The 12200-nt window shown below is 36.6% G+C and overlaps 1 protein-coding gene across 2 annotated transcripts in view; it reads right to left on the bottom strand.

Annotated features, from left to right (window-relative positions):
* LOC149562375 (peptidoglycan-binding LysM domain-containing protein) overlaps positions 1 to 10774 on the bottom strand; it is a 44299-nt gene extending 33525 nt beyond the window's left edge. The window contains exon 1 of one of the 2 annotated variants that reach the window (XM_089825899.1): positions 10380 to 10774. In XM_089825899.1, the coding sequence (XP_089682025.1) occupies positions 10380 to 10679 (300 nt within the window). In that variant the 5' untranslated portion in view covers positions 10680 to 10774. The remainder of the gene's footprint in view (positions 1 to 10379) is intronic. The other variant, XM_089825900.1, reaches the window with a different exon arrangement.
* Positions 10775 to 12200: the final 1426 nt, after the last annotated feature.

Below are 12200 nucleotides of genomic sequence, written 5' to 3'. Positions count from 1 at the left end.
TGAATCGGATTTAGGAAATCCGTGATCAGTTAGTTACTTGCCATTGGTCGCAAGATGGAGGAAGAGGATATTGCGGTTATCACTCCTTGGAGTTTACCAAAATCCTATGAGCATTTTATCGAGATGCTCAACATCACCTCTTATGGTGTTGATTTGAAGTTCGCTGATCTCTGCACCCTGCTGCTTCAGCAAGATCAATGGAAACAACAGTTTGGTAGCAGCTCCAATTCCACCTCCACAGAGCAAGCCTTTGCTGTGAAATCCTTTCAGAAGGATAAAGGCAAGTTTCAACAACCATCTCAGCAGAAGTCATCTGCTCCAGCATCAGATGGTTCTCGACAAAAGAACATTCAATGCAACTACTACCACAAGTTTGGACACATGAAGTTTGAATGTCGGAAATGCTTAGTTGCACAGCCTAAGCAATCAAGTTCGCAACCCAAAGCGAATAGTGCAGAGCACACTGAGCGGGCAGAATTTGCCTTTTACGCCTTCATGGCTAAAAGACCTGCAGATCATGTGAAGTCGTCTGCCTAGTACATTGATTCAGTGCCTCTCGTCATTTCACTCACCGCAGAGACTGGTTTACTGACTACCAGCCTTATTTAGACTATTATTTTTGGTGGCAGAGAAGAGTACATGGCTGTCGGTAAAGGCAACATTCAGATTCAGTCTGCTAGGAGGAATCTCATATTCCTTGATGTGTACTACGTTCCAGGGATTGAACTAAATCTACTCTCAATCAGTCAGTTGTTGCGACATTCTCCACACTTGACAATCACCTTCAGTTCACATCAGTGCACCATTACTAATAGGGCAACTAAGTCTACTGTTGCAGTGGGTCTTGAGGATCATGGTCTTTTCAGACTTACTAATTCTGGTGATTCTCTGGACCTGGCTATGGCTACTCAACGATCTTCTATTAGCACACTTTGGCATCAGCGATATGGGCACTTAAATGTGCATTATCTCTCACAGCTTGCTCGAGATGAGCTTGTTCTTAGATTGCCAGAGATTCAGACTCAACAGCTTGGAGTTTGTGACGCATGCTAGGCTGGGAAGCAACATCGCACACCTTTTACAAGTGGCAACTCATGGCGAGCTTCTCAAGTACTTCAACGTGTACATGCCAATATCTATAGCCCTATGGCCACTCTTGTTCTTGGGTCTAGGTATTTTCTATTGTTTGTTGATGATTTCAATAGAAAAATGTGAGCGTATTTCCTTAAAAAGAAATCAGATGCATTTCCTATATTTCAGAAGTTTAAACCTTTAGTTGAAAAAGAGTCTGAAAAATCTATTATTACTCTTATATCAGACAATAGGGGGAAATTTTGTTCTAATGTTTTCTCCAGCTTCTTGGATATACATGGCATCAAATGCCAATTAACCACACCCCACACACCACAACATAACAGTATAGTTGAACGTCAAAACAGGACAATCACCGAGATGGCTCGATCCATGCTCGAACACAGACATGTTCCGAAGCAGTTTTGGGAAGAAGCAGTTAACACTGCAGTTTATTTATTGAACCGGTCACCCACAGTGGCAATCAAAGGTAAAACTCCGGAAGAGGCCTGGTCAGGTTGCAAGCCCAGAATCAGTCACCTAAAGGTTTTTGGCTCCCTTGCTTTTGTTTGGATTCCTGATGCTTCACGCACCAAGTTGGGTGCCAAGAGTCAGAAACTCATGCTTGCTAGATATAGCAATCTTCACAAAGCCTACCACTTGATCGATGTTGAGACATCTCGTCTCATCTACAGTCGAGATGTAGTCTTTGATGAGCAACGAGGACCATTCATGCCTATTTCTCCTGTTCCTGATCCAACAGACCAGCCTCTGATGGCTCATGATTTGGGTGTTCGGCTTCCATTAGGTCCACCTGATGGGAGGGCTCCAGTAGCTCCTACAGCTCTAGTTATACCAGTGATACCTGTACAAACACCTCCGGCTTCAACTGCAGGATCACCTCGCTTTGTAGATGCTTCGCCTAAGTTTGATCCAGTTTCTTCTGATGAGGATCCTGCTGATCAAGCATCTCCTGGTACTAATGTTGGTCATTCTCCTATCCAGCCTAAGTGGTGGGCTAAGACACTTGCTGATCTTCGTGATGATGAGCTCATTGATGGGAGAACTACTCAAAAAAAGAGCAAAACTACAGATTCTGTTAACTTTTCTCTCATGGCCAACATTTACAGTGTGTTTGAACCTCAAACATATTTTGAGGCTAAAGGAATTCCAGAGTGGGAATAGGCCATGACATCCAAACACCAGAGCCTGCTGAAGAACAACACTTGGGTCCTTTCTGATCTTCCATTAGGGAAGAAACCCATTGGCTGCAAATGGATCTACAAAATCAAATACAAATCGAATGGTAGTTTGGATAAGTACAAAGCTCGTTTAGTGGCAAAGGGCTTTTCTCAGCATCAAGGCATTGATTATGAGGAGACCTTTGCTCCTATTGCAAAGATGAGCACCATCCGATTAGTCTTAGCTATGGCAGCACAGTTTGGCTGGACACTATAGATCTAATTGCCCTGAGAATACAAAGCAGCAAGTAAATTGTACAAACATTACCAGGAAAGAAGAAAACTATGATCCTGAGAATCATGTATTCTACTCTGCACTATCAAATGAAGTATCAAGAAAAGCATGGGTAATTGATAGTGGATCATCTCGACACATTACAGGATACAAAGAAGTACTAGATTCAATATCAGAAGAAACTGATGGCGAAGTTACCATTGGTGATAATTCCTCTCATTCAGTCAAAGGAATTGGGAATTGCGCCTTGAAACTAAAGTCAGGTATTTCTCTACATCTCAAAAGAGTACTATATGTACCAGGAATAAAGAGGAATCTAAGCTCTGTTACAGCACTTGAAGATGATGGACATAATGTTGCATTCATGGACGGTAAAGTAATGACTTGGTCTACAAACTCTTCATTTAAGAAATCAAAGTTGACTGGTCAAAAAAAGGGATTCTTGTATCAATTAAATACAGAACCTAGTCAACCTATTCAAGCCTTAATACATTAAGCTGCTGATATAAGTGAAATATGGCATAGAAGGTTAGGACATCTAAATTTCAAAGCCTTGTCAACTTTGGAGAAGATGGTTACTAGTTCACCTAAGTTGAATAACGATCATTCAAGCATATGCAAAGAATGCGCTTTGGGTAAGAACACCAAAAGTCCATTTCGGGATAGCACTAGAAAAACTAATAATGTTTTGGAATTAGTCCACTCATATTTATGTGGACCTATGTTTGTTCCTTTTCTTGGAGGATTCTGCTATTATATACTTTTTATAGATGACTTATCTAAGAAAACTTGGATTTACTTCTTAAAATGTAAAAAATCAGAAGAAATCCTTAAGAGATTTAAAGAATTCAAAACCTTAATTGAAAACTTATCAGGCGACAAAATTAAAACTCTTAGGACTGATAATGGAGGGGAATATACTTCAGATTTGTTTAAAGAGTTTTATAAAGAAACAGGAATTAAGAGGGAGTATATTGTTCCTTATAACCCACAGCAAAACAGGGTAGCAGAAAGGAAGAATAGAACAATTATAGAAGCAACAAGAGCTATGATATTTGATCAAAATTTAGAATATTATCTTTGGGCAAAAGCCTCTTGTACTACTATCTATGTTCAAAATAGAAGTCCTCACTCCCACCTTAGAGATAACTCTCCTAAAGAAGTCTTTTGTAAAGTTAAACCTAATATAAGCCATCTTAGAATATTTGGGTGCCCAATATATATACATGTTCCAAACGAAAAGAGAACTAAGTTAGAACCCTTCGAAAGGAAAGGTATTTTTGTCGGGTATAGTGAAACATCTAAAGCATATAGGATTTTCATACCTCGTCAAAAAAGCATTGAACTTAGTAGGGATGTAATATTTGAAGAAGATTTAGCATTCAAAAGAGCCCTAAGTTCTAAAGATCCCTCTCATTTACCTAGTTCTGAAGAAAATCATGAATCTGAGTTTCAGAGGGAGAATAGTGAAGAAATTGAAGATCAAACAATAGATATTCTTACCAAACCTCTCTCTTGAGTGAAGATAGATCACTTTAGGAAAAGACTTAATATGGTTGAATTATAATACATTTGTATTCTTTAATTATTAATGAAATAATTTTGAGTTAAAATTATTATTGTCAGGTTATTGACTGTTATGGGCTCCACCATTTGTATTCATTATTTAAGAGGTGACGATCTCTTAGATAATGAACACTTGTATAAAAGACATTATGAGAGATAACAATCTCTTAGATAATGTGTTGAGCAGTAGAGAACTACTGTCAGATCTGGATGAGTTCAAGATCACATTGTGCTATAGACATTTCTATACCTATTAGTCACAACTTGGATAAAGAAAGAATTTAATCATTCTCCGAATTTTATCCTATGAACTAGTAGATCTTAACTCGGGAACATATTGTGATATAGGCCTGCCAGTACCTATGAGTCACAACTTGGATAAAGGAAGAATTTAATCATTCTCCAGATTTTATCCTACATATTGCATTCCATGCAATACCATTATCACTAGTATAAGTGATAAGTCATATCAAAGGTATAGTAATACAACATAGTATCATGTGTTCAATGATACCACATGCTTAGAAGATTCAGATAGATATAGAGTATCAATCTATGCTTATTCATCTTAATTGATGCTAAATATGTTATCTCTCAGTATGATTATCAAGTTAAGAGGGAGTGTTAAGTTTATATCATGCAACTCTTATAATATACTGATCTGAACTGCCAAATCGATCAAGATCAGTCTATACAGGCCTATATATAATTGCTATTTCCTTATAATCAGCGTCTCTTTTGGGCAGTATTGTTAATAACTAAATTAATAAACAAGGTTAGTTTAGTTACTAACCAATAGTCATCAAATAATAGCCACCGATTTCTTGGAATGAAATAAAGCCGACCTAGAGAGGGACATGCCCTTTGGTGGTTGTATTTAGGTAGGGTGTAGATGTGGATAAAGAACACGCAGAAAATACAAGTCTGCTCCTTGAGCATCTACAGCCATATACGATTTATTGCAGGGATAAGAACATTTCCAGAATTGATATTATACTATTGGTAACAATTCATACAAGTCTGATATACAAAAGATCATCTTCAGCAAGTAGATTGAAGGCATTGTATCAGTTTGATTGTTCAGAATTTGTAGAAACTTTACAGGATCAACCTTCTAACATGAACAAGCAGATAATTTGCTTCCTCAGCTCCAATAACAGTATAACCACTTGCAAATGTGCTACTTAGTTGACTTTTGAACTGTTTTCAATTATCTCAGCTTGAAAGCATTCTTGCTACTATAATTCCTCTGCTTTTGAGGGCTGTGTAGAAAATTTTAGTATTAGCAACGGAAGAAGGGGAACCCTTTATTTTCCTCCTCAACATGCACTGGCTAAAACATGAAGGTCTGGTTAAAGACTAAATATTTAGGAGGTCTGCTTTCACAAAGAAACTCATGTAAAATTTAAGAACAATTTCCTAAAAAAGGAGCAGCAGAATTTTAAAGAACTCTCATGGAATAACTTATACAATAGAAGATATAATAGGGAATATGCTGCAAATACTTGATAATAATATGCCACTTCGATTAGGCAATCTCCTGAAATTCTTTGAGGTGGATACCTCCAATTGTCTTCACCATGAACACAATACTCTAACAGGATGATAATAACTAATCCATATCTCCTTTATATAACATACTTATTATGCCTCGTATACCACCTAAGCCAAATTAGATACTTAAATACAACTCGGAGGATAACTTCAGTACATATTTTATGATTATAATAATGATATAATCTTAACACAAGCCACAAGTAGACACAAGCTGACTACTCATAACACAAAACATTCTGTAGGGTTAGGGGCATAGCAAAAACACAAAACAATCACCTCTATACTGTTTATTGCTGCTACCATTTGATCTCTTTCAGTCTACTTTCAAATCTTGTGAGAGGTAGGGTATGTACACCTCATATTTGATACACAATTAGGTTCCTGCATATTGGAATGATGTGGAATCCCATATACTATAAGCCATTTGTAGATCCAAAAATAGATAGCCTGTTTCCGGATTATAAAACAGAATTGATTAAGTTTCTGCAAACATTGTACAAGAATTGAATGGACTGTTGGATGATTCTCATATTTGTTTACATGGAGTTTATATTTTTGGATCCCTAATCACTTATGAGCTTGGTTTTTTATTTGTTTTTCAAGCTATCAGTTTAGGTGTGTTGTAGGTGTAGGAATGACTTCTGGAGCTCAGTATGTGGGTATGGCACATTTTTTCCGTTGAATAACAGATTGGGAAAATATGTATGTATGTATGTATGTATGTATGTATGTGTGTGTATATATATATATATATATATATAGAATTATAATTATACAAACTTCCAATATATAGAATATACAAATCATTCATTCATAATTGCAAAAATGATATACTCAAGTCTCCAAATGTCATTACACAATGAATATAAATTACAACAAATATTTAATACTCTTCAATTCTTCTTCATCAAAAGCATCAAGGGTTAACGGTTTGTTCATGCCCAATCCAACCTGCTTCAAATATTGGACCACCCTCAACTACTTGGTCTTTTTTGGAAGTATTAATTTTGTTGCTTTAACTCTTTATTAAAGGAAGATAGTGTTGATGTGAGTTTTGTTCCAATACAACATATAGAATCAAATACTCAATGTTTCGAGGTGAAACACTAAATACTCAATCCTCTCTTGATATAAGGTCATCTCTCATGGTAAGCTTGTTGCTTTAACTCTTTATTGAAGGAAGGAAGTGTTGATGTGAGCTTTGTTCCACAAAAACATACAGAATCAAATACTCAATGTTTCGAGGTGTAACACTAAATACTCAATCCTCTCTTGATATAAGGTCATCTCTCATGCTAAGCTTGCAAAGGTAGATCATGCAATGACTACAAGGTTCCTTCAATTGTGGACATTCGCTCAATGAAATAATGTGATTTGCTAACCCTTGCACTTCTAAAGATTTGGCTTCACGATGTGCAACAAAAATACTGCTTTGATTTTAAACCCTTGCCTTCTCAACTTACTTAAAATTAATTTCTACTTCTGCTTCTAACTATGAATGCAAGGAATCATGGATGACTTGGACTCTACTAGATGTAGTTTAATCAATGACTCCACCCACTTAGTGCAATATTCTAAGGAACACTCAAATGGTTTTCAAATCAGTATCTACCATCTTCAATCCCATCAATAGATGCAAACTAAAGGTTGGATATCAGTTGAAGTTAAGTACTTTCAACCATTGGCTAACCACACAAGGCACTCCTACCATCAGCAAGAGGCTAGTGGCCCGGATTTGTTTGAGTCAAGCAAGCAAAACACCCACAATAACTTTCATCCAACTAAGCTACTTCAACATGAAATGAAATCTACTCCAAGGGAAAATTTGAGGAAATCATACAATACTTCAAAGTTCAATATTAAGTAATTCACCATAATGAACCAACAATGAACTATCCATTACTTTGAAAGCATTATAGCAACAATTTGATAAAGTTTTTACCTCAGTTAGCCCACTTATTTCTACTCTCTAACTTTCTCTAGTCTCCTAATCTCTCGAATTCAACTCTTAACAAATGAGAAGGCCTTGGCCTTTTATAAATGTCCAATTAAATTGAAGGGCCGAGATCAATTGAAGATCAACGGCGAGGATTTAACCCCACAAACCTTAATTAGGGCTGCCAAATTTACAACCAATTGCATGTGGGCACCAATTCATGGGCCAATAAGAAAATTACAATGATTCGAACAACCAATGAGAAAACTGGACGCTTGTCATGATGTGATTGCTTGTGCTTGAATCTAGAATTTCTGATTTAAGAAGACAGCTAGGTGCCACCTTGTCAACCTTAACTTGCAGATTTATTTAACGAAACGTGCTCAGAATCTTGGCATATAGAAGGTGTTTGTTAAAACTGCAAATTTTTCTTGCTCGATTGTTAGAAAGTAACTCCTCATGAAGAGAATCTTGATTTCCAATCCTTCTAACTTTGATTAACTCTTCCGAAACTATTAGCCTCCCATAGATGATTGAAATGGCTCCTGTTAATCCATCCTTCAACTTCCCTCCATCCTCTAAACTTTTCTCATGGCTTTGACTTGATCATGCATCTTGGATTTTTGAACCTAACTTGAACTTGATTTTCAAATTCACTTTGATCTCAATCCAAATTTTCACTTTGATATGTTGACTTGAACCCTCCTTGGGTGTTTCCATTGAAAACGAGCTCTAATCTGCCCATTATTACTTCCCCAATCAGACCTTTTAACTCAACGTTCACTCATTTTCTTCTAATTCACCTTTAAACTTCAAGCTAAAACTAAGGAGCAGAAATCCCAGATCTTGGGGCAATTAATGCCCGAGTAGGGTTGGAATCCGGCCCTACTTGGGCAATCCTCATGAAAACTTAATCAATCGCCCCTGAAGTTTCCCACCTTCCAAGTCGTTCTCTCATCAAATTTGTTAAATACTTAATGTTTCTGGCCTAAGATAAAGAATTGTTCAAAATGGAAGCTCAAAGATCTCTTTTGGGCAAAAATGCCCAAAAAAGGTTGCATTCCTACCTGTTCTGGGCAATCCCAGCCAAACTCGAAATGTTTCCGAAGTCCTCAAGCCACCAAAATTTTCATTCTTCAAGTCATTCTCAACAAATTTGCTAAGTTTTCATGATTCCAAGCATGACATCAAAGATTGGAGCTAAAATGGAAGGTCGGAAATCTTATGATTTTGAGCATTAATGCCCAAACAAGATTGGATTCAACCTGTTTTGGGCGATCCCAGCCATCAACCAAAAAATTATAAGTGTTAAAATCTTTAACTTGTCCTTTCTCATGTTCTTCATTCGGCTCTGCCACTTCTTTATCTTACCACATGCCTTGAAACAACAACAAAAAGTGTTAAAATCTTAAACTTGTCCTTTCTCCCATTCTTCATTTGGCTCTGCCACTTCTTTATCTTACCACATGCCTTGAAACAACAACAAAAAAACTACTGGAGGCTGGAAATGAATACAAGTTTGAGGACTGAATCCAAAATTTAAAGCCAAACTTAACCTTTCAGCCCTTCAAAACCCTCTCCTAACAAGACTGAGACTAATACTTGCCAGATCATGGCCCCTTGATAATCAAGGACCGCTCCCTCATAGATCAGACCAGTGCAAACTTCAACCTAGTGGGTGTCCAAAGCAAAGACTGTTTCCAGGGAGATTTTGGGTCATAAATCAGCTATTCCACCAAGGACCATCAGTTGTCAGTGAATAGGCGGTGAATAGGCTGCACTTTTAGAACCTACCATACATTGATGCGTGTTTGTTAGTGAGTTAAACAATTTTTCTAACTCAGCTTTGAGCACTGAAATTGTTCAAATTTGTCTGTGAGCGATACTGCCAGTTCCATTTCCTATTTTATCATATAATCTGACTGGCAGTCGGCTATTATTTTTTAAGGCTGATGCTATTGCAAGAGATTGATCATGACTGTGACAGTAATGATTGATTCCAACTGATGGTACATAGAAGACAGAAAATAGAAGTCTATCAACAGAAAATAGATGACCCAGATCAGTATATATTGGCATACGTGCGATAAAAGTTTCAAGCTAAAGGATTTAAGGACTTGACTGGATCGGTGGTATGACTCGGTAGATTAAGAGAGGGAACCATTTCTCGTGGATAATTCTACGCTCCGAGCGCCACATAGAAGCTCTGTTTCTTTGCTGGTGGCTTGTTGTACATTCAATTGTTTTGCTTTGGTTTTCTCGTGGTCTCCAACTTATTGAAAGTGAAGCAAGAGAAAGATAGATCCACCGAGAAAGAAATTATTCAATCGTACACCCTCTTTAAAATTCCATATGTTCATCACTATTTTTTCAATTGAAGTTAAGATCTCATCATGAACTATCAGCTCATATACTTGTCTTGTAAATAGTAAGCAAGCAAATATGAAATGCATGAGACGCTGCAAAGTCCCACGTATGAGCAGGTACGGTGGAAGCAATCAATAAAGCATGGGGATTTGAAGTCTATACAGTTAAAGATTTCAAATTTACAGTTACACATATACTATCCTGCATCTGGATACCATGGTGTGATGTTCTAAATTCCAACTTTTCCAGTCTACAAAGTTTTCCCTCTTCTAAACAAAAGGCCAAATACAGTAGAACATCCCAATCACAAAATATGCATAAAAAGCGGCTAAGTTGCGATTGATTTCCACGAAAGGAACATTGAGAAAGATGATAAGGGGAGGCGCAGAAGGGAAATGAAACAAACATGGACTTGGTACTTGATGGCGAGGCCGGCCATGGTATCAGAGCGCTTGAGCTTGTGCGAAATTGCGAAGCGAGAAAGAGACGTGACCTGCCAGAAGCTTCTGGAAGACGGCCTGCCAATAACCTCCTTCAATTTCCAGGGCGCCTTGAATGCGTTAATTTGAAGTTCCGTATCAGAGGCAATAGAATTCCAGAGGCGACAGACGCAGGCAGCTCGCCCCAGCTCTGCTACGCTTAGCCGTTCCAGAATGTTCCGCCATACTTCCTCGCTCAAATGAACACCCAATTCTTCGTCTGCCATAGCCTCACTAACCACACTATCCCATTATCATTTGCCCCAAATATTTCTCCCCCCTGGGCAAAGTCTCTGCCTTGAATGTTAGTTGGATCGTCCGCATTCACAAAACGACCCATCTCAGAATATAAATGATTTAAATTTTAGACAATCTTGTAAACCACGAGGATTGCCATGGCACAAAGTAAACGATTTCAATTGTTTTGGGGAAACTAATAATATTTTTATACGATTTTCAATCGTTTTGAAACGAATAATTTTAATTCTTGTTTTTTACAAACTATCAATTGTACTTTGGTGTAAAGAGGTTTGGAAGGTCTCATACAAAAGAACTACTATATTCTTTCAATAGAATTAATATTGTATTTAGGGAATAATATTTTTTATTTTTAATAAAAAGTCTTTCATCAAAGAAATCTTAGTTTCAAATTAATATGTATCTATTTATAGATATTCAAATACAACTAAAATAAAACTTCTAATTTTTTAAATGTTGGTTGAGTGTTCATAATTTTATTTTCAAAGATATCTTAAGGTCATGTTCCAAGATACATTATCATTATATGGACAAAGTATGATTCTAATATTTGGAATATATATTTTTTATATTAAACCACCCAAAAAATAAGGGGGTTGATGCTTATAACAAAATAATGGTTAAACCATTCAAAGCAGATAACCAACTTAACTAAACTATCAACACTACAGCTCCATCCCTTAATATCAAAAAACACAGCCCCTCAAAACTTGCACAGCCAGTACAAGTTCTTATCTAACATTGTAGCAAAATTAATAGCAACCAGAGCATTATTCTTCTAATTAACAGAAATATAAACATACCATCTATACCTACTTAAAATATACCTACTACAACTACTTAAAAAGTTATTCAAGTCCATAAAGGTCATCATCAGTCAATCCAAAAAGTTACTAGCTGAAACATCACAACAGAACCATAGCATAGCAAATAAAACATAGAATAACAAAGGCTTAAAATTTAGCCTTTTCCTTGCCCTTTTTCGCTAGCAAGACCTTAGCCCAATCATATGTCAGAAAGACATATAGTTTCTTTAAGCATCTGTCCTCAGACCCTCATAATGTTTGGAATATGTTGTTTCAGTTGAGGTTTACTATTTTGGATTTAAGCTAATGTTAAGTGTATTAGATTGGAAAGGGGAAAATATCATATTTAATACATGATTCTAGATATTGTATGGTTGAAGATGTGATATGAAGAATGTTACCAATTTATATAATTCTAAGGGTGCATTCAAGATTATTCTTAGTTGTCATTTATGGAGCATTTTGATGGTCAAGAAGTTGAGATGCATTTTTATGATAAAGAACTTGAGATTCAAATAAAATTGTATCATTATTTAATGGTTGAATCAATTAGAGATGTCATTTTAGGTTAGCAAATTCTTACATTCTATAATCGCATTAGTTTTTATTTATATTATTGCAAGTTTCTTGTAGAAAGAGGATAGGTAGCAGAAAAAATCACTCTCCCTACTTACGATGTAAAAT

This window comes from Cupressus sempervirens, chromosome 4, assembly GCF_028749045.1.
Source record: "Cupressus sempervirens isolate cs-2001-9-10 chromosome 4, ASM2874904v1, whole genome shotgun sequence".
Lineage (NCBI taxonomy): Eukaryota > Viridiplantae > Streptophyta > Pinopsida > Cupressales > Cupressaceae > Cupressus > Cupressus sempervirens.
Note: the sequence above shows the minus strand (reverse complement) of the source record. Positions and strands in the feature narration are given on the sequence as shown.